This window comes from Sinohyriopsis cumingii, chromosome 5, assembly GCF_028554795.1.
Source record: "Sinohyriopsis cumingii isolate HCF-2022 chromosome 5, ASM2855479v2, whole genome shotgun sequence".
In the NCBI taxonomy this organism is placed as follows: domain Eukaryota; kingdom Metazoa; phylum Mollusca; class Bivalvia; order Unionida; family Unionidae; genus Sinohyriopsis; species Sinohyriopsis cumingii.
Window position 1 is genome coordinate 120,725,788 of NC_142965.1, and position 23,564 is coordinate 120,749,351.

The 23,564-nt window shown below is 36.0% G+C and overlaps 1 protein-coding gene across 3 annotated transcripts in view; it reads right to left on the reverse strand.

The window, feature by feature from the left end:
* Positions 1-5,067: 5,067 nt before the first annotated feature.
* Positions 5,068-23,564, reverse strand: part of LOC149800078 (transcription factor Dp-1-like) — a 74,229-nt gene continuing 55,732 nt past the window's right edge. For 2 of the 3 annotated variants that reach the window (XM_089959638.1, XM_089959637.1), the window contains exon 12: positions 5,068-21,588. In XM_089959638.1, the coding sequence (XP_089815764.1) occupies positions 21,345-21,588 (244 nt within the window). In that variant the 3' untranslated portion in view covers positions 5,068-21,344. The remainder of the gene's footprint in view (positions 21,589-23,564) is intronic. The other variant, XR_016421317.1, reaches the window with a different exon arrangement.

The window sequence follows — 23,564 nt, forward strand, 5'->3', positions numbered from 1 at the left end:
ACAACCACGTAGCCTAAAACTTTTCCTGGATTCGTGTATAAACTCAATCTCTCAAGAGCACAGCTTTTAAGCACATCTGTGCTCAGCTTGTTGAGAGAAGGCAAACAACAGCAGCTATTTTTTCTGCATGAGATGACGTAGTAATCATTGATTTCCTGTTAAATGCTTTGGCGATAGGCATATATTCAGGATTTCCTGTTAAATGCCTTGGCGATAGGCATTTATTCAGGATTTCCTGTTAAATGCTTTGGCGATAGGCATATATTCAGGATTTCCTGTTAAATGCTTTGGCGATAGGCATATATTCAGGATTTTCTGTTAAATGCTTTGGCGATAGGCATATACTCAGATTACATGCACATATATTTAGTCCGCATAAAACAATAGAAACGTCTATTTTAAGCAACCGTTTGATCACTTGCCAACTGTATAGGATAACATGGTGTAAACTTTGAGGTCCAAAGAGGGCTGTTGACTTTTTGGGTCGAAAGGTCAAACATGAAGGTCATTGTGACACTAACAAACTTATAACTACTGTTCTAGAGCAATTTCTTTGACCAAATATTGTTAATGGCTTGCTCTTAGGTCATAAAAAAACTTGTTTATTTTGAGGTCACATGTTACAGTGATAGCAAGTTAATAAGAAACAAAATGGATTTTGGTTGTGTGTGTGATTTGGTTTTTAACGTTGCTTTAACAATTTTTCAGTCATATTGCTACGATGTCTGCAGTGTGGCAGTTTATAGTGATATCTAGCACTGGGGGTATCATGCTGCAAACATGTAGCATGATGTCCCACCCAGTCACATTATCTTCACACCAGGCCAACCAGTCCTAACACTAACCTCTTAATGCTGAGTGCCAAGCTGTAGTACCATTATCGTAAGTCTTTGGTATGATTCGGTCGGGGATCTAACCCATGACCTCCTGCATGAGGTGGACGCTCTAACCACTAGGCCACCATAGCGGTTCAAAATGGATTTTGAACAGTAAGTTTACTTCAAAACTATGATTTGACCATTGGTCAAAGTATCTGAAACGAGCTGGTAAAAATCGATTAAGTCTATTAGTGCCTACATAGAGATGCTTAAACACAGGACAGGTATACATTGTGCTGTTTACAGTAGCATAAAAGGAATTGAGTGTTAACAAATATGGCTTGCATAAACATGGAATAAGTTGCATTTATGTAGTTTTTGATGTATGCTGACCTTGAGGGCAATTATGACTTCTCGGGCCTATTGACCAGTGTCCATTATCACATTACTTGTAAGACAATGGTTCAAGTAAGTATTCATGATCATGATACAATTTGGTATATAGTTGGGTCATTGTAGTATCCCGAACTTAAGATTGATAACCACTCTCCATGACTTTGTTGTTGTTGTTGTTGTGGGGTTTAACGCCATTTTTCAGCATACGATAGGCTACGCATGGCGGCCAGTATTAATGGTGGAGGAAGAACCCTGGAAAACCCCGGGAAGTACCACCGACCCACGAGAAGCTACAGGCAAGCTTTTTCACATACCCACATTAGCCGAATCCGTGACTCGAACTCACGCAGACAGAGGTGAGATGGCAGTGACCCGTAACTGAGAGCGCTTTAGACCACTCGGCCACTCGGGGCCCCCTCCATGACTAAGGTCAAGGTAAAGATCATGGTGTAGTTTCCACTGCATGAAGATTGTGAATAAGATCATTTCAAAATATAAGTAGATCTCGGTGAAAATTGGTATTTGAATATGCCTGAATTGTAAAATTAAGCAGGCATCAACTTGCTAATATGTTTTGCCCTCAAAAGTAAGTCATATTCAAAATAGGTTGCCAGAGATATTTAAAGCACAGTATCACTATTTGTGGAAAAATTGAATTCTTTTAAAACAAATTATCTTGTGGTACATCATCAAAAAGCATCTTATTTGATTTCAAGACAAAAAGCTTCTGATCACTAGATTGAAGTCAATACACTGAACAAGAATGCGTTCCACTCTCAGTGAACACTAGCAAGATATAGTGTGGTCGACCTTCACCCCTCAACAAGTATTTGGATTAGTTAGGTATGTCAATCCACCACTCTGGTGGCCTAGTGGTTAGAACGTCCGCCTCGGATGCGGGAGGTCGTGGGTTCGATCCCCGGCCGAGTCATACCAGAGACTTACAAAAATGGTACTAACAGCTGCCTTGCTTGGCGTTCAGCATTAAGAGGTTAGTGTTAGGACTGGTCGGCCTGGTGTCAGGATAATGTGACTGGGTGGGACATCATGCTACATGTCTGCAGCATGATGCCCCAGTGCTAGACATCACTATAAACTGCCACATTGCAGACATCGTAGCGACATGGCTGAAAAATTGTTAAAGCTACGTTAAAAATCAAAATCACACTCACAGGTATGTCAATCCTATATAGGAGAGACCTGGCACTACCTCAACTAACAGATTAGTTCTATATGAAGGAAGCCACTATATGGAATCTTCCATTACACAACGGGTGACTGCAGGATATATTTGGCTGCTTAATCTGCTGATGTGACTATGCGGCCAGCAAAATCCGGGTTCTGTACAACTTGAGATATTAACGGGTAGTCATATTTCCCATGCTTCCATTGGAAAGCGAGATGGACAATATGAAGAAAAATTTATATTCCGATATTCTTCATGGAAAAAGTGTTTCAAATTAGTTGCTATGGTGGACATGCTCAATGTCGGTTTGGTACCATTTTCAATTGGACAAAGTAGACATCACTACAAGTCTTTTTGGTGAAAACCATGTTATCATGATCACAAATTGGAGGGGGGGGGGCAGTAGTGATAACAAGATTTTCAAACAGCTGTCTTGGCAGCAATACTGGATGTACAATTGGCACCATTTTCCCTAAAGATCAACTATGTATCATAACAAGTTAAGAAGTCTATTAGTGAAAATTCCATGTTGATATAGCCATCCATTTGACAGGAGTAGAGCTGACACTATTTTCAAGATAGCCACCATAGTGTCCACATCGAAGGTTAGTCCTTTTATTTCGGACCAAAGAGACACGATAAGAACTCTTCCGATAATAATCCTATGTCAAAATGGCTTTCCATTCAAGAGTAGAAGTATAAACAAGATATTCAAGCTCGCCAGATATTGCGCGTCTGATCAACACAATCTTAATTTAGGATCAACAAAAGATAAGAATTCGCTTACTAAAAATTCCTTGCTGATCTGACCATTTATTCAGGAGATAGGAGTAATGATAACCACATTTTGAAACCAGCTGCAGTGGAAGCTATATTAAGACTTCAGATCGACACCATTTTCGTTTAAGACTTCATATGATAAGAAGTCTACCAACGGAATCCCCATGTCAATACTTCCAACGAAATCCCCATGCCAATACTTCCAATGAAATCCCCATGCCAATACTTCCAATGAAATCCCCATGCCAATACTACCAACGAAATCTCCATGCCAATACTACCAACGAAATCCCCATGCCCCATGCCAATACTACCAACAAAATATCTATGCCCCATGTCAATACTTCCAACGAAATCCCCATGCCCCATGCCAATACTACCAACGAAATCTCCATGCCAATACTACCAACGGAAATCCCCATGTCAATACTTCCAATGAAATCCCCATGCCAATACTACCAACGAAATCCCCATGTCAATACTACCAACGAAATCCCCATGCCAATACTTCCAACGAAATCCCCATGCCAATACTTCCAACGAAATCCCCATGCTAATACTACCAACGAAATCTCCATGCCAATACTACCAACCAAATCCCCATGCCAATACTTCCAACGAAATCCCCATGCCAGTACTACCAATGAAATCTCCATGCCCCATGCCAATACTACCAACGAAATCTCCATGCCAATACTACCAACGAAATCCCCATGCCAATACTTCCAACGAAATCCCTATGCTAATATCACCTTCTGCACAAGATTTTCCAGACTGTTGTGGTGGCAACCATATTATAGGTTAGGTCGACGAGTTAAAATAACAAGATATTCAAGAATGTCACTGTTTCGCGGTCAAATTGCACGTCAGATAGGCACCATCTTCATTTAAGACCAACATTATATCGACATCAGTCATTTGATGAAAACATTACGTCAATATCACGTTCTCTTCCGTTGAAGCGGTGTTGACGTTATTTGTTAAGTCGAGTCTGCGTGGCCAATGTGCGTTTGTGAGAACGCTTGCCTGTTGCTTCCCCTCGGTAGGTGGTTCTTCTGCCACTATGCATAACCAATAATACATCTTAAACCCTCAAAAACAAAATGGCTGCTGTGAGGGGCCATACTGGACGCCAGATAGACTCCTATTTTACTTATACCAACTAAACATCATAAGTTTCTTATAGTGAAAATCCCATGTTGATCTGACCATCCATTCAAGAAGAGTAGTGACAAGATCTTACAGATGGCCATTTTGGTTGCTATAGTGTCCGAGCAGCACCGATTTCATTTAGAAACAACTAGACTATGGGATGAATGTGTGCAATGTTTCACTGCAATCATCCAAGTAGTTATGAAGTAGTGATAATAACATGAGCTAACAGACAGATGGACAAAAGACCGCCCCATAAGCTCTTCTTGTCTATGACAAGCTTAAAATGCCTCAACAGTGATTCCCAACAGCATTTATATGATCTTTCCTGGCATCAGCCTACGAGAAGCAAAGTTAACCTTATTGATTTTCAACATTAATGTGTTTCAAAGAGGAGGTCAAATACTATTTGATACAGAGTCTATTCAGAAAAAGGAACTAAATGAAACTTTGCAGGAGTATTTTCCCTCCAGCTGAAAAAAAGATGGGATTTCTGAATGTAGGTGGGATTCCATAAGAAACAAATGTAGCTGTTGGTTTTAAGTGTCTGTAATTTTACTTACATCTGTTTCAAGAAACATTTCACCACTCAAGTCAAATGCACCCTGATAGTCTAGTGCTTATGAGGTGGGTGTGGGACACATTGACTTACTGGGTTACTGAGTTAGCTAATGTGAAACAAGCCATCTAACTCCAGATCAGGTTGTGGGGATTTACAAAAGATACAACAAAATATGCAACTGCATGTATTCTAATTTGAACACACATTTATTCTACAGCTGAAAACAAGTCTTTTCTATCCATATTAGGTGATGAATGGTATAGTGAAGTAAATTACAGATGACCTAGATGAAAGTTGAATGTGGTGTATGGATTAAGACAAACATGTTTTAATGCTTGTCCAATGGTTGGGACTTTACAACATTTTCCTTATGACAGACTAAACATACTTGCGCTAATGTCCTCCATCACTGGAACCTTGTTGGTACACTTCTTGAGAAATCAGTTCTTCATTCAAAATTACAACACATAATGGTAATCAAACAGTCAAAAATATGTTTATTTTGGAAGCTGCTATCTGTACTTGATTTATTTTTTATACCAAATCAAATCTTTCAAGGACGATTTGTACCGATGAGGTCGTTTTAAAAGAATTTGAGAATAGAAATATATTAAATGAATCATATTTTAACAATATTACAAAAATGGCCTCTATTGGAGTATCAGCTGCAAAAAGTATACACCCCTGCTATATCCATTAAGTGAATAACAATTATGTTATAAAGAAATCATTTTCCATGGTAACAACAGACCTGCAGATAAAATAATTTTTTTTCTAAACTGCTTCCCAAATCAAACACAAATCTGCCAACAGACTGGAAATGAGGGAATAACTAATGCGAATGATGAGAAAATTAAAAAATTTCTATATAAAAGCCCAATTTTACTTTTCTCACTACAATTCTCATACATAATCAGAAAATGACAAGTTGATTTGACATTTCACCAAAAAAAATAAGAAAGTGGTAACAATCCCTTAGTACAAAATAAACCATAAAGCTTGGTGCATAAAAAATGGAATTTTTGGAAAGTACAGTATCCACTCTTTATAATACGAGTTCAACTGCAAACAGCACAGAACCAGATCTGCTGACACATAATATCTGGGTCTGTGCAGTTTGTTAGGAGTAATCAATAGAATAGGAGTAATCATTAGAACAAACAACACAGACCCGTATCTGCAGGCACATTATGCCACAGCAGATCTGGATCTTTGTTCTTTGCAGCAACTGTAATCATGCATATACAGAACATTTTCTTACACTTTATGACTGAACTTTTTCACAAATATTTTAATAACAACAATATTAAAAATCAATCAGCTAAACTTTGATGTGAAGGAAATATACAACATCCAAGCATAACCTAAATATTGCCCTTTCTCTTTCACTGATGTGAATACAGTTAACCCAATAAACATTTCAGGAAAATGAAGAAATTACATCAAAATTTCTCTTCCCGTACAGTCCAGAGTACAGTGTGACTACATACCCCCATTTAGTTCCAAGAAGGTTAAATTTGTTCAGAACATATTAGTCGGCATCATATAAAATTCTGTACAAACGAAGATATTCCTTTACAAAAGGATTTGGAGAATGGATAAAGACCCATTATATTAGGTCATTTGTGAATATGTATTTACATATAATGAAAATGATGACATAGATACACCGGCAAAAACTCAGACTTTACAAAATTTTGGTGTGAATTTTACATCAATTGTGGTAAATATTCCATTTTGTGATTAAAGTGCATTCCATTCCTGCAGCTGATGCAGTTTAGGATGTGAAGTTTATTTGCTGCACCTTGACCAGTCATAAAAATTAAAATATCATGGAAATCACACAATTTTAAAAAAAATTACAAATCCTATTCGAGTTGAATCATTTGTACAAGCTATGGCATGTGCATTTTTTTCAAATAGAATTTTAAGCTTAAAAATGTTTTCTGTTAACATAATTTATATCTTTTACATATTTCCGTCTTATATGTTTTTTTCACACATAAGGGATAGATTCAAATCAAGCAGGTTTTGACACCTGTGACCATACATATGGTTCAGGCATGAAAACGACTAAGATATTTTGAAGACATTGAATGAATTGTAAACATGAACCCCTTTTTTCCAGTATAACCAAGGTTTCAACATATGCCAGTAACAAACTAATGGTGAACCAATTTTCTAGTCAAAGACCCAAAGCATGATTCCAAGTATTATGCATACATACAATACAGCTGTAATAACCATGTGCCCACTGCGAATGAATCGGTGCAACAGAAAGGAAAGCAATACAGTCCCATGTAAATCAAGACTAGTTAATCATGTGTAGTAAATAATTATATCTCCTGCTCCTATTAAATTTACTGAGTCATAATTCCTTTTAAATGGTAGTTTGTCAACTATACGATCATCTGAAAAGAAATGTATAGCTAAACTGTATGAAATTCTTGAAAATGATGTCTATGAATAAGTAATAATTTTTGTGGCTAACAATCATCTGGGAATATAAAATTGGAACAGAATTTAATTTTATGACCAGACATGGGACAATATGATGGATCTACAACATTTCAGTAAAATGTTGATTCAATTCTAATGTTCTAATGAGGAGTCCACCACAGCCTATACCAAGGAGTCCACCACAGCCTATAACAAGAAGTCCACCACAGCCAAAGATCATTCACCTGTCTGACATCTACCTAACAACCAAATACAAAAGCAGTTTGTTCAAGAATTCTGGGTCAGCAGGATGCTTTGTGCTGAAATTTATCCAGTGTTATTGATTCCATATGTGATAACAAACATTTCAGGTTTCTGTAATTTTTATATCTTTATCTACATCTGATTGCAGCTCAGCATCATTTTTCCAATACTGAAGGAAATCAGCATCACGATGCTTTGCATCCATGTTGGTCAAATTCTATCCACCCAACTATTCTTTTGACAAAGTCATGAAAATGTTTCTTCAACTCCAAACGTTGGCATAAATCCAAAAAATCTCAGTAAAGCCATCATGCATGAGCAAAGACAGAAGGATGGACAGAAAGGGACATAACCCATATACGGTCCTCTATGTGCACAACATAAATAATATGCCTGCAGAAACCATTTTCTCTTTCAGTCACAGGCTTTTTGACCATTTGCTCCCAAATCAATAGGCTTCTTCCTCAAGTGCATCCTCAATGTTTGGCTGAGGTGTGACACTGACCTTTAGGTTCCAACTAAATTGGGTTACATTGGCTTTTAGGTTCCAACTAAACTGAGTTTTTCCTTATCCCAAGTGGAGGCCAGACACAAAGACTGTTACTTGCTGATGAACTATATTACTGTGAGAATCCAACATTCCTTCAGTCTGAGTGACATTGACTTTTGTGATCTTTAGTCACAAATGATTCTTGCATACACTATGATAGTTTGCATCTGTATATAGTAATGGACTTCAGGTATTGTGTGGAGGGAATTTATCTTCTATCTTCAGTGACCTTGACCTTGGATATGTAAAGCCACATATCAACAGTGTTCTTTCTTATCCCACTTGCAAGCCATCCATAGTTACAGATGGACAAACTCAAGTTATTGTGGAGAAACAAAACTGGCAACAGATGAAAACAGATGGGTAGAAAGATAGACCAACAGATAACAACACTTCACCTTATCAACTGCCAATCTTGCTCTATGTGCCCCCCTCACCCCATCCTTTCTAGGCGTTGTAGATGAAACTGAACTAAAAATTGTCAACAAAAATTCTTAACATTCAAAACAATGATGCCATCGCATCCATAATGAGATACATATGTCTCACTTGGCAAGTCAAACAAAAATGTAGCTAGGAAATGATTATTCTCTTTATGGCTATGTTATAATCAATCAATCTACAAATTATACAATTGATTAATTAGTTACAAAAAGATTGAAAATATAGTAAGCTTTAAAGTAATGCAATTTTATGTTCAACTGTGTAGAAGATATAATTATATTTATATTATGTACCCTTATCTTCTATATACAACCAAAATAAAACTGAGACTGTACTTTGATAAAATGTGCTTTACAATGAAAGTTGACCCTATACTTTTTGAGTGAATACTGAGGAAAGTCCAGTATAAACTTTACCTAACAAAGTATTTCCTCATAAAACAGAATTAAACTTTACAGGTAAAGAGGTATTTGTGGCCATTCACCAAATATCAGTTTCCTAACCTCTTCATTTTAACTGCTGGCTATAAATGTCATCTGAGATCATTTTCAGAAACCACAAACAAACCAAAATTTACAAAAATCCATGACCACATGTTCAACCTAAAATATGTATAAAATAATGTTAATCCAATTTATGACCTTTGACATTAAGCCTAATGTCTTGGACAGTAGATCAATGAGCTAGGTCAGATCTTTTTTATAGTTCATCCATGTACCGAGTTTTCTACAAAATCAAATTATTACATTAAAAAGCCACTGCAACTCATCCCCACACCAAATTAGTATCTCTGACCTTGAATCTAAGGTTATATGAAGCATTGTTGCTTGTTGCAACTGTTCAAGGAATTCTTCAGTCATAACCTGGTTTCAAAAACAAACATATCAATTCAGACTTATCTGCACATTTATCTTCACCTGCTATTAAGATCCCTGACCTTTTAACTTGAACAAATATTACCAAAAGATGCCTATCAAACTAGTCAAACACCTTGATGAAATGTATGTACAAAGTCAGTCAAAATAAAATGTTTTGGTACAATTATTTTCACATGAAAGTAAAATAAAAAAAAATTATGACCTTTGCCCTTCACCCCAAAAATCTAAAGCAGCTGATATAAAAACCAATGCAAGTTACTGAGGTGCAAATGATAACATACATTATCTAAATCCATCCCTAATTATTAATGTCAGGGTGCTGACAAGACTTCGTAGTTGCAAACCCCCGTCACCAGCACTGACCTTGAACTCAAGGACACGCAGCTGGTGCATGAACAAAGTTGAGATGTTCTGTCATGTAAAGATCCATATTTAACTGGTTATAAGTCTACTGTAATGCAAACATTTAACATGTGACCTTTGACCTTGACCGTAACTGGTTATAAAATATATTCAAGATATTGGTTAAATACAGAAAGATACCATGTTTGATAAAAATCTGTTCTTTTGTGTTTAAATGATGGTATTTAAAGCCTGTTACAGTTTAAAGAACCACATCACAATCACTGACCTTGGACTAAAAGGTGACCCAATGCTGATTATGACTGTCACCCGAGATCCACCTGTATTTTAGTTAAGGGCAAAAAAACTACTGGTCGCATGGTCCAGAAAGGCTTGTTGTTCAGATCATTGAAGATTTACAACCATTACAGAATAAAACATGAATTGCAAATCACTGACCTTGACCCAAAGTCTTACAATGTTATTTGATACATTCAAGACTAGCTTGAGTTGAATGCACATACCAAGTTTTGTAGAGATCCATCATTCTCTGTCTTTGTTCTAAGAAACCAAGTTTGATCAAAACAGGTATATGTATCCATTTGTTCAAGTTATGATGAGCGTTCTTTAATCGATACAGCGTAAAATTTCGCGGTTGTGAACTTCTATCTTGATCCAGAGGTCACATCATGATGCAACTCATCTAAAATGTGGATCAAAATATCCCTTTTAACTTGTTTGTCAGTTTTGTTCCGCTTATCTTTAAGGTTGACTTTTGAAATAGTCTTAATTTTGAGTTAAAATACCCAGAGGGGACAATGGTTTCCAAGCATCTAAAATTACTAATGTATATCACAAATGTTAAAGAATTTAAACTTTTAGATGGAACATTAATAGAGAATAATAATATTTTTGTTTACTGAAACACAATTTTACATCAGAATCTTACAGAATTTAGAATGTTTCATGTATAATTAACTGTTTCTCCTTCTCCCTACACACTGACATAAGATGTACTAAACATCTCTGGCAACCTATTTTCAATATGACTTATTTTGAGGGCAAAACATATTAGCAAGTTGATGCCTGCTTAATTTTACAATTCAGGCATATTCAAATACCAATTTTCACCGAGATCTACTTATATTTTAAAATTATCTCAATCTTCATGCAGTGGAAACTACACCTTCACCTCAAAGTCATGGAGACTGGTTATCAATCTTAAGTTCGGGATACTAAAATGACCCAACTGTATACCAAATTGTATCATGATCATGAATACTTACTTGAATCATTGTCTTACAAGTATTGTACCAATGGACACTGGACAATAGGCCAGAGAAGTCATAATTGCCCTCAAGGTCAGCATACATTAAAAACTACATAAATTCAACTTATTCCAAGTTTATGCAAGCCACATTTGTTAATTATCAATTCCTTTTAAACTACTGTAAGAAGAACACTGTATACCTGTCCTGTGTTTAAGCATCTCTATGTAGACACTAATAGACTTAATAGATTTTTACCAGTGGGTTTCAAATACTTTGACCAAAGGTCAAAACATGTAGATTTGAAGTAAACGTACTGTTGAAAATCCATTTTGAACCGATCTGGTGGCCTAGTGGTTACAGCATCTGCCTTGGATGCAGGAGGTCGTGGGTTCAATCCCCGACCGAGTCATACCAAAGACTTACAAAAATGGTACTAACAGCTCTTTACGTGGCACTCAGTATTAAGAGGTTTGTGTTAGGACTGGTCAGACTGGTGTCAGGATAATGTGACTGGGTGGGACATCATGCCACATGTTTGCAGCACTGCAGACATCGTAGCAATATAACTGAAAAACTGTTAAAGCTATGTTAAAAATCCAAATCACACACACAGACAAAATCCCTTTTATTTCTTATTAACTTGCTATCACTGTGACTTGTGACCTAAAAATAAACAGGTTTTTATATGACCTAAGAGCAAGCCATCAACAATGTTTGGTCAAGGAAATTGCTCTAGAACAGTAGTTATAAGTTTGTTAGTGTCACAATGACCTTCATGTTTGACCTTTTGACCAAAAAAATCAATAGGACTCTTTGTACCCCAATTGAATGTCCTAATTAGCCTTTGGTCAAAGTACACGGTCTAAAACCAAGGCTACTGCACACATAAAACATTTTTCTTTCAGTCATTAACCTTGACCTTTGACTCCACAATAAACAAACTTTCTTACCCAAAGTGTAGGGCATCTACAACTTTTGGTTAAAGTATATGGTTGGTGAACGACTAAAAAAGTTTTGTTCAAAAACCATTTTTAATGTTTCAGTCACAATGACCTTGACCATTTAACTTTTGACACCAGCTTCAATAGGTTTCTAACTTATTCCAAATTCCATCCAGATATGTGATGCATAACAATAATTACTCCATGGAAACAATTTACTTATTTCAGTCAACGACCTCAGCCTTTTACCTATTCTGACTTCATAATAAAAAGGTTTGTTCTTTACCCAAATACAAGCCAGCCACAAAGTTTGGTCCAGGTCTGTGATGTTTTTGTTTCAGTCACAGTGACCTCAAACTCACCCCAAATGCAAGCTGTTTACAAAGATTGACAATCGTAAATGGTGAGGAACCTAATCATTATGTAAAAATCAAATGTTTTAACATGATATGCTCCATTTCTTGCAGGCATAATAAAGTTGATTAAATTATCCACTAGCTGTTAAATGAATTCAATATTTTCTTTTTAAAAAATGTTCTCAGATGTGACTTAGAAGAAACATTGAAGTAATGATGATAATGTAATCGTGGATAAAAACTAACATGGGGAAAAATGATGGTCAATCTCAACTCCTTGTGAGATCATAGTCTTATCACCTGAACACGAGAAAACACTCCCTCTAGATAAAATACCAGGAATATCTTAAACAAAAACAACTGTTTACCTCATCTGTTTTAATTGTTCCACAACAATCTTTTCACTGGGAAAATGCTCCCTTCAAGGGATCACTGTTAAAAAAATCATCATGTTAAACAAGCATTAGTAATTTAAACTAAAATTTATGTCAACATCTATGGATGCAACTTTTTTATTTTGAAAGAAAAGAGATTCATTTTTTAAAGGGCGATTTTATAACTGAAACTACTATTTTCATCAAACAATCAGAGTTCATTTTACAAACGTTTTTGATTACACAGCCATCAAAGTTCAACAGAATATTTTTTCAGCATTCTATCAAACATGAGAATCTGTATATTATAAAGTGGGTTACATTACACTACTGGCTACTGAGAAGGAGACCGAGTCACTCTAACTCACTGTAGGCATGACATGGAGTAAATCTGTGATTAAAACGTAAAGGAATAAATATATTAGGCCTTGCGGAATACACTGTCACTGCCAGGCATATCTTTAGCACAGTAATAACACCAAGTGGAACTTCTATCTTCCTGTCAATAAATTGTTTTTTAATTACCTCCTAGTCTTTTTCTTCCTGGCAGAACTTTGAGATTTAAAACACACCTTCACCGTCTCTTTGTAAACCTTATGTTTAAAAATTTGCATTGTTTACTTCACACACATTAAAATTATGATACAGCATCCATGCTTGGGTTAAGGTCCATTTGCATATTGCAAAAGTTCTTAGCATAGTAAAGATAAAATGGTGACAAAAAAATGTTGAACACATATCACAGCTCAAGTTTGTTTAATCAAATGACTGGTTCAGAACCCAAATCTTAGCATATCTCGTACAGACCTCCTCTCATGCCTATAAAATCTACATTTAAAATTACACTGCATGATTTGGAAGTCAAAGCTGTTCAGATTGGATGATCAATGACTGCTTCATGATATTTAATAAAATAAAGCAAAAACTACAAGTTTAATTTCTGATGCAAAACTTATATTCAATTCTGTTTTAGTGACATCATCTGAGATTAAGTTGTGATCCATGTAAATGACATGTCATGGAGTGAAAATCAAAAAGTCATTGTTGCTAATCATAAGCTAGCCATGGGCAGCATGTCAAAACTGCCATGAGCTTCAATAACAAGGGAATTTATTTAGTGTGAAAAAATTTAGAAACAAGAGTCACCTGAAAGAACTGATGCTCAACTGGGCAAAAGGAATTTCCAGAATTCAAGACAAGTGTTGAAACCATCTCTGATGTTCTTCAGCAATAACAAGATTTTCAAATTAGCTGGATGTCAGACTAGCACCATTTTTATTTATGACAAAGCGTCTCTGAGTGACAACCAATTGTCACAATGATATATTCAGGTTAAGTAGTGACACAAAATTTTTCACAAAAGCATGGCAGTCATACTGGGTTTATGACTGGCACCATTTTCATTTAAAAACAAACTGATCATAAGAAGCACTTTCGTGAAAAATGTTGAATTAAGCATCTATTTTGCAGTAGAGAATTGCAAGATGGCCACTATGGTGGCCATTTTGAGGGTTAGTCATTTTCATTTGGGGTCAAGTAGACAACAAAAGACTCTGTCTGCATGGGTTCAAGTCAAAGACTCGGCTAGCATGGGTACGTGGGAAAGCCTGCCAGTAACTTCTCGTGGGTCGGTGTTTCTTCCCAGAGTTCTCCAGGGTTCTTTCTCCACCATTTATACTGGCAGCTATGAATAGCCTATCTTGTGCTCAAAAATGGTGTTAAACCCTAGAACAACAACAACAACAAATCATTCTAGTTGAGCAGCAATAACAAGATTTTAAAAGTGGCCACTGTGTGGTGATGTACATATGCACCATGTTCACTGACGACCAACAGGACACCATAAAAGTCTTTTGGCAAAAGATTTGCCGAGACATAATTTGCAACAATTTCAAACACCAGAAACTGGCAGTTGTGCTAGAAACGTTTCCTAAAAAAGACGAAGAAAAAAAAATTGTGGAAGTTTTGATCATCAGCAAATAGCAAACAAATAACATTACTAAAATGACCTTAGCACTACTATATCTCTTACTAGGTTTATATACCTCTTGCAAGGCTTGTATACCTCTTGCTAGGTTTATATACCTCTTGCAAGGCTTGTATACCTCTTGCTAGGCTTGTACACCTCTTGCTAGGTTTATATACCTCTTGCAAGGCTTGTATACCTCTTGCTAGGTTTGTATACCTCTTGCAAGGCTTGTATACCGCTTGCTAGGCTTGTATACTTCTTGCTAGGTTTGTATACCTCTTGCTAGGCTTGAACACCTCTTGCAAGGCTTATATACCTCTTGCTAGGCTTGTATACCTCTTGCAAGGCTTGTATACCTCTTGCTAGGCTTGTATACCTCTTGCTAGGTTTATATACCTCTTGCAAGGCTTGTATACTTCTTGCTAGGCTTGTGTACATCTTGCTAGGCTTGTATACCTCTTGCTAGGTTTATATACCTCTTGCAAGGCTTGTATACCTCTTGCTAGGCTTGTATACCTCTTGCTAGGTTTGTATACCTCTTGCTAGGCTTGTATACCTCTTGCAAGGCTTATATACCTCTTGCTAGGCTTGTATACCTCTTGTTAGGTTTATGTACCTTTTGCAATGCTTGTATACCTCCTGCAAGGCTTGTATACCTCTTGCTAGGCTTGTATACCTCTTGCAAGGCTTGTATACCTATTGCAAGGCTTGTATACCTCTTGCAAGGCTTGTATACCTATTGCACTGGTTGATATACCTCATGCAATATACCTCCTGTAAAGGTTTATACACCTCTTGCAGACTTGCCAACTTGAGTGGCACGAAAATCATGATGCCAAAGTATAACAAAATTGGGATTTGAGGGGAAAATCCAGGATCAGTGTTTGCAACCATAGATCTACAAAATCTTTACAATGAAATTGACATCTCTACTGTCTTGTGCTATTTACTTGATGTAAAAATGTATGCTACAATCATACCATAAAAATGCATCATTTTTCCATTCTCAACCTTTATGCTGATATTTAGTGTCAATTCAATTAATGAACTAAATATCAGCACAAAAGATGAAAATGGAACGTGATAGATATTCATGGTACAACTGTAGTGAATTCCTCATGGAATTTCTGCATCATTTTTGCCCTCTTTCTACAGCCATCATGAATCATAAGAAGGGGGGGGAATGGCTATTTTAAATTTCAGGATTTTTTAAAACAAAAGTTAGGGATCATACCAAGTGGCAGGTCTACTCATGCAAAGGCTTTAATTGTCACCAAGTGGCCCAGAGGTCACAGTAACTTTTATTTATATCTAACAAGCAACATTGTATTTAGAAATTTTTGAATCACATCTTAGTAACTGCATCCATGACAAAAATTCCACATGGTGGAGTAAAGCTCCAGACCCAGACTACCACTGGGTATAAAATGTATGCCAATACAGGCTGTATACACATTAACAACAACAACAACACATCTGTGAGGTGCAGATCCATAAATCAGTAGTGTGCAGACATTTTTTGCAATGATAAATTAACATTTCATAATTTTGTATTTTGTCATTTCTAAACACCTCTCAATCTATTTCAATGAGAATTATGGAAAATTGCAATGAAGCTATTAACAGCTAATGCCGATACAGCTTGTTCCACTCCAACCTACCCACTTGTGCATCTTGTGAAAACACAATAGAATTTTTTTCGTCTAGTTTGATTTACATTCAAAATGCAATTTTTTTTAAAAAATGTGACCTCTGAATCAGGTAGAATGGTAATGATATTTTGCAAAATCTGTTTAAGAAAATGGAATACAAATATTCAACATGTTTGCAGAGACAGAAGCACACAAAATTAGTTTTCAATTTCACGTGTATAGGATGGACATGAAATTAATGGATATTTACAAATTTAAAAACTACAAGCAAAGTCATTTGGAAATTTATATTGTACTATGAAAGCGATACTTGACTTTATGTCCACTACCTACAGAGATCACTTATTAAATGGGAATGCAGTTGTTTCCGATCTGGATGGTATCTGAGACAAAAATGTACAAAACTGATGACAAAAAGTGAAAAGTGTACAACATTCACATCAAACTGCATGACCTTCATATAAAGATGGCAATCAGTTTTTAATAACAATGATGAGGACTTCTGTGACCAACTTGAACAGAACTATCAAAAATTGGGGGAAATTTTCAAATGCTTACGATCTTCATCGACTTTCTCATCTTGCATATATTACTGATGCAGACACCAAAATGGTCCACTGAAAACAATATCCTCCTTTTCAATTAATTGTACGTTGCAATTAAGAAATGAGGCTTAGCACAAAAATTCTCCTGTAAAGATTTCAACAGCACTTTAGAAACATTCTTTGGAAATGCTGCATATACAGTGAACAACATACATTTTTTGCTCTCAGCTGGCAAGAAAGAACAAGCCTAACATACCACAGGGATGTATTTTTGTGTCACATCAAAGCCTTCATTTTTTTTCCCTTGACTTGGAACAAAACACAAATGTGGTTTGCAATTATTGCATTCTCTCTCTTTACAGTGTGAATGAAATTCAAAATAATTTAGATTTATGAAAAATTCATTTTGGTGCTCGATTTGGAGACAGATTTAACAGATTCAGCCATACAAGACGTAATAAGAATCCAAACGAAATAGCCCAATTCAAACTATGTTGTCCAGTGAAAATATTCTAGTTGTAGAAGTCTCTTTTATCATGGCTATGTTCAGGTGTGAATTGGCAGAGATCAATGGCTTTATCAGTATGCAGTTCTGTCAGCTTGTTGTTTACACTGCAAAGTTATTTGCTGCCCGATGCAAATTCACACACTAATGCCCCTCTAAAGAGTCCAGATTATTAGATTTTAAACCTTTAATTCAAGAGTCACTGCAATGAACCCTTTCAATTAAGATATATGATTTATAAGTTTTTTGGCCCTGAATTTATGTAATATTCAAACAAGATGGAATTTTTTTTACACAAAAATAGATACATAATATTCCAAAGCTACTAATACAGTCATTAATTTTTTTTTATCTTTTCAGCCATTTTTCTCTCACAAAATATTCACGAAAATTTTAAAAGTTTTTGTTTAACACTTTGGATTCACATCAGTTACGTTTTGAGAAAAAAGTCATCCCTTTAAAATACTATAAATTCCACACCCAAATGCAAGTTTAACTGCTTGTATACAAAAGTATGCTAGCCATGAAATTATCTTTCTCTTGGATATTTTATGCCATGATCAATGCTATGAAGTAGTTTTCATATGTATGCAGTAGTTCTTTTTTTTTTTTTGGGGGGGGATAAATCAATCTTGACCAAACTAGAAGCAATAAAATTCTTACATTGTTTGTACAGCAATGTTGCATTCTTTGTGCAAGTTGTAAACATGGTACTTGTGTTGCCTAGCATGCTACTTTGTGTGAATATGTTGCTCTATGTTGAAAAACATTATATGAAAGACAAGTCATTTTGGTTTGGCTGGTGTTTTACAGCACAGCAACACAAGTAGGTTATCTGGTGTGAAGGCAATTTAAGTACAGTGCCTTGCTCAAAGATACATCAGAAATAACTGACCTGGACTGATCTAATGGCAGGATTCTTACCTGCATACTTTTGGTTCTAAGATTGGCATGCCAACCACTGTGCCACTTCAGCACATACCCCAGACTGACCTCTCTTACATGTTAGAAAATGTATCCAACATGAAATGCAGTACATGTTCATGTTACATACTATTTTGCAAATGGATTTAAAAGACTACTTTTTTGAAAAACTGAACACATTTTGTCTACTCACATTCAAGTCTAGAAAATGCAATGAATAAAAATTTGAGCATTCAATTTATCTCATATCTGTGAATGTTTTTGTTTATCTTCTGAATTGGAATCTATAAAATGATTACAAATTACACCAGCCACATGGGAAAGTCAAATATATTTAACAATGATAAAAAACGAATTGTTGTCGTAAGTGGGGGAATTTCAACAGACTGCATTTTAAAGCAGAAATGACTTTAAGGTGAAAATCCTTCTATAAATCCTGTTTAAATTTTCTTCAAGAAGCATACTTTGATTAATTTCTGCTAATTCTGGTCAGGTTTTTTCCCCCTAAGTTTTTTCACTTTAAACTTAGACCTGCCTTAGTGGTTTTGCTTGCATAGTATTCAGAAACAATCTCTTGCTTCTTAAATGACATACTTTCCACTTTTTCTCCAAATCTGATGCAGACGAGTACTTGTAAGCTCTCACCCATTGAGAATTTTTTGGGTCTCAACATTTGTTACAATATCATGCCATATTGTTCTTTCAACATGACAATTTTGATGCTGTAATGTAAACACAATGTCATAATCTTCTGTATGCCTTCATTTTTGTATTCAAAGCAAGTCAGCAATGTAATGCAATACAGAGAAAAATTTACTTCTCTTTTGTCTATAACCACATATGAGACAATCAGTTTAGGAGTGGCAATCAAACAAGGAAATCCTCCTTAATGCCAACCCCAATACAGATTATATCCAAGAACCATGTTATCGCCATGACATGTATCAAATCAATGCAGCACTAACAACTTTATTTCATGGCATTACCTAAATAGCTCATGTGATTAAATGTATTTGGATAAAAAATACCTCAGCCATCTGATATACTTGGATGAAAGTACCTCTAAGAAAAAAACACCTTTCTATATACAGTACAAATACTAACAATCAGTCCTAAGCTGCCTTGTATATTTTACACACAACAATTTAGAGAATTGGATATTGGTTGTTAGACTCTAGTCTTGTTAATCCCACCTTTGTTTCAACAATTATCCACTCTGATTTTAATTACCAAATTACATGCCCCTCATGAAATATTCTAGCATACACTTAGCAAATATCAAGAACTAATGTGATCCACCTAAAAGTTTATACTTTAATGACATGATTAATAATACTCTGAACATGGCAGTAACAAGAGGCATGCTTTACAAGTCATTGCCCATGGTGTCACTTCATCGAGTTGAGGTATTTTTTTTCCAAGAGTAGGTTGCAACAACAAAAAAGCAATGCTCTCCTAGGTGGGTGGGTGGGTGGTGTCTTTTCATCTAGTGAGAAGTTGCAATGGCCCCCGACTCTTAACATACCATGGGGTAAGGACATGCCATTTCCAATGGCAAAAGAGGTCATGTTGAGCAAATAAACAAATTTTTTCATGCAATTTCAGGATGTGTAACCTTAAAGTTATGGTCTGCTGTACCTGCATATTTGGGGAAAATAATGATTCTCAAAGATACAGAATTAAGTCTGGGTTGTTCCATTAAAACATATATGGGACCCAGGGAAGGCACTTTTAAAGTGGGGTACTCATCCATAGATGCAATTCAGAATTTTCTTACCATTTTAATTTGAACTCTGTAAAATAAAGTACCCTGGCATAAATTTTTTTAAAAAAAATGCCTTCCCTGGATAACATGTATGTTTAAATGGAACAACAAGCGGGACAACAACTGACATACATAGCCAGTGCACAAAGCCAAATTTATGGCCAACCATCTCTCCACTTCCAGCACAATCCTACTGTCAATTAACAGGGAAGTTGCCATTTGTAAAATAAGGATGACTGGGAAAGATTTTAGAAGATTACTATGAACGGTAGTTTTTATCAATGTGATTTTTGGGGGAGAAAATTCAGCTTTAATTTGATGAAAATATCATTTGGCAGGATATAGCTTTTTCGATTCATCTGTGGGCGGGATACAACTTTTCTAGCAACAATTTTGGCCAGATTAACAAGACACTGGCCTAACTTTATACCAATGGAACTTAAGTCACATGGAAAAGTTCAGAATTCAGTGATCTGATTGGCTGAAATATAAGTCCAACTCAAAACTGATCTATCAAGTGTTACAAGTGTAACTTAAGTTACAACCGAGGATGGTGAAATTACAGCTAGATTATAGGATGTGAATCGTGACATAACAGTTACCAGCTTTATCTGCCATGTGTACTAAAACTTAATGTCTTTAAAAAAAATGAAATATCACTCAAGTTGTATATTTGAGAAAAGAAAAATGCAAAAATGACTATCACATTTTCAACAAAACATGAATCAATCTCAACTGCTTCCAAAGAGTATGCATGTGGCTTTCTGATATCAATCATTCACATGTACACAATGTAAAATGATAGGATGATAAAATGACAGAACACATGTATATATAGATCTATATATAAAACTCAAAATGGTCCATCTTGAAGAAAAATATTTCGTACATCTTCTTACATGTAGTCTGTACATCCAACAACCCTGCCCTTATAAATAGCTCATCTTTGTCATTACAAAATAAATGCATCTATGCTTTCCCCGAGTTGAAGACCTCATTATAAAGTCAATTTATACCATAACTCAGCAGCAGCTTCCTTGTATCTCTCCTCTGAACAAATATTTTATCCACTACCATTTGCTCTAAAAGAAACATCCCGAAGTTCAGTTTTCCCTTGAAAACAGCTTTCTCCAGTCATTCTTACCAACAGTTCTTCTTCAAGGCAAATATGATCAACAGCCGACACTTAAACGTGTGGCACAGACACTTTTTGGAAAGAAAAAGTATAATTTCACACATTGTCCAATGGACTTGACCCATCATCATCACTGTCATCTGAAAAGTCCTCTGATGGAGTTTCAGTTGCTGCCCTTGAGTGCATGTCTGAAGATGAGCCCAAACTAGACTCTCGTGAAAGGCCTATTGCCATGGCAACCTCCATATCCATGGCATCAGCACTGTTGGAGGTCCCTGGCTGACCAGGCATATGCACTGCTAGAGGAGAGTGTGGGGCCACAGCCAAAGGCCTGTATTGGCTGAAAAAGGTGGATATATGTATGTATTGGGCTATATGACATGTAAGCACAACAATGACTAAAATTGTAGAGATAAAGAAATTAATAAACTTTATGAGAATAAAGCCTCTAAAATTAATGTAACACATACCACTACAAGACAAAACAAAGATTAGATAAAGGCAAAAAGTATAAAATCCTTAAAATGTAGTTTTAAAATAATTTTTGTAAACCACATTCTCTCAAAAAGTCCCAAGGTTTTCTCCAATGCTAGATATCAGTGTTCATCTTAGCTGCATCATTACACCACTGACCCTTTTTCTATCATTTTTGGGTGCAAGAGATTTCCTCTATGTTGCCCACAGGCTGAAGAAAAATGGCTACATAAAATAAAGATTCAAAATTGTTGCTGCTGATTTTTAATTCAATTAAGTACACCCAAAGCTGACTTAGTGAAAAGTGTACTACTTGCCCAAAAACATGATATCATAAATTTCATTGGATAACTGTTTACTGATACCTTTAAAGATCAGAAGAGGAAATCTTTATCAAAACAGTGCTGCATTATTTCTGAAGATAAAATTCTTGACAGAGATGTTTATTTTCACACACTGTTGAAGGTTTTAGTATGGAAGGCCTGCAGCAGAAACAGCTGCTGATGAAATGCACCAGAATTTTCTCAATAACAAGAGGGAGATAAAGATATTTGCGACTTTTTGTCTAAATGAACCAATGTCATTTTACTTAAAAGGGGGCTTTGGTCAACTTTATCTAATTCAAGACTAACCTTTGTAACCATAATGTTTCTTAATCAAGTTCACATAAAAACAACTTCCATTTCACAGGGTGGAAGCTGATGCACTTCACAGTATGTTCCAATGTCAGTTGACACTGGTATGGTGTTCACTCTGGTCCAAGTTTACCCTTTAGGAGCCTGGTATCCATACCCTACCATATATACTTGCTTATAAGACGAGTCTAACTGCAAACTGCATGAACCCAGATTTGCTGTCACAATGTGCCGACAAATCTGGGTCTGTGCAGTTTGCTAGGAGTAATCATAGATCCTGGTCTGCAGGTGAATTATATGGCAGATCAAGATGCTGCCAATGCTCCATTGGCCTAAGTGGACAGAACATCTGCCATGGATGCGAGGGTCGCAGGCTTGAACCCCCACTAAGTCACACCAAATACTCATAAAAATGGTACAGCAGCTGCCTTGCCTGGAACTTGGCATTAATAGGTTAATATCAGGACTGGTCGGCCTGGTGTCAGGATAATGTGAATGGGTGGGACATCATGCTACATGTCTCTGTCATGATACTTCAGTGCTAGACATAACTATAAACTGCCACACTGCAGACATTACTGATATGACCAGAATTTTTTTAAAGCTACATTAAAAATCCAAATCACACACACACAAGATGCCACTCCCCAATGATGGGTTACTTGATCCAATGCTTGTTTACAGAGTTTTCATTCCACATATTTTGCCATGTTTACAGGAGAATCCAGTTTCTATATTGTAAGTTAGTATTAGGAAATTTCCATACATGGGTGACTGCAGGGCACCTTTGGCTGCTTTATGTACCTTTTATTAATCATCAATACCAATGTGATGATAGAGCTAACAGTACAAAATACATTTTCCAGATTGAATAAGCAAATCACGTATCTTCAAGATTCTGGAATATTAACAGGTCGTCAAATTTTGTAGTTTTGCAAGGCTCTTTTTCTTTTAGAGTGCTCAGTTTAGTGCAAAGTTTTGAGTATGGTTGTAATTTTTCCAGTACAAATGGAGTTTGGATTTTCAAGGGGGGTTACCATTCAAAGGGAATAAAAGATAGTTACCACCCTTTATTTTGATTTAGCTAGATAGAACTGTAAAACTCGAACTGGGCAAAGAGGTTTATATTGATTATCTCCAGCAAAGAAACAATTGAGACAGGGGATTTTAGTAGGAACAGAAACTATCAAAGGTAGCAGATTGTTGG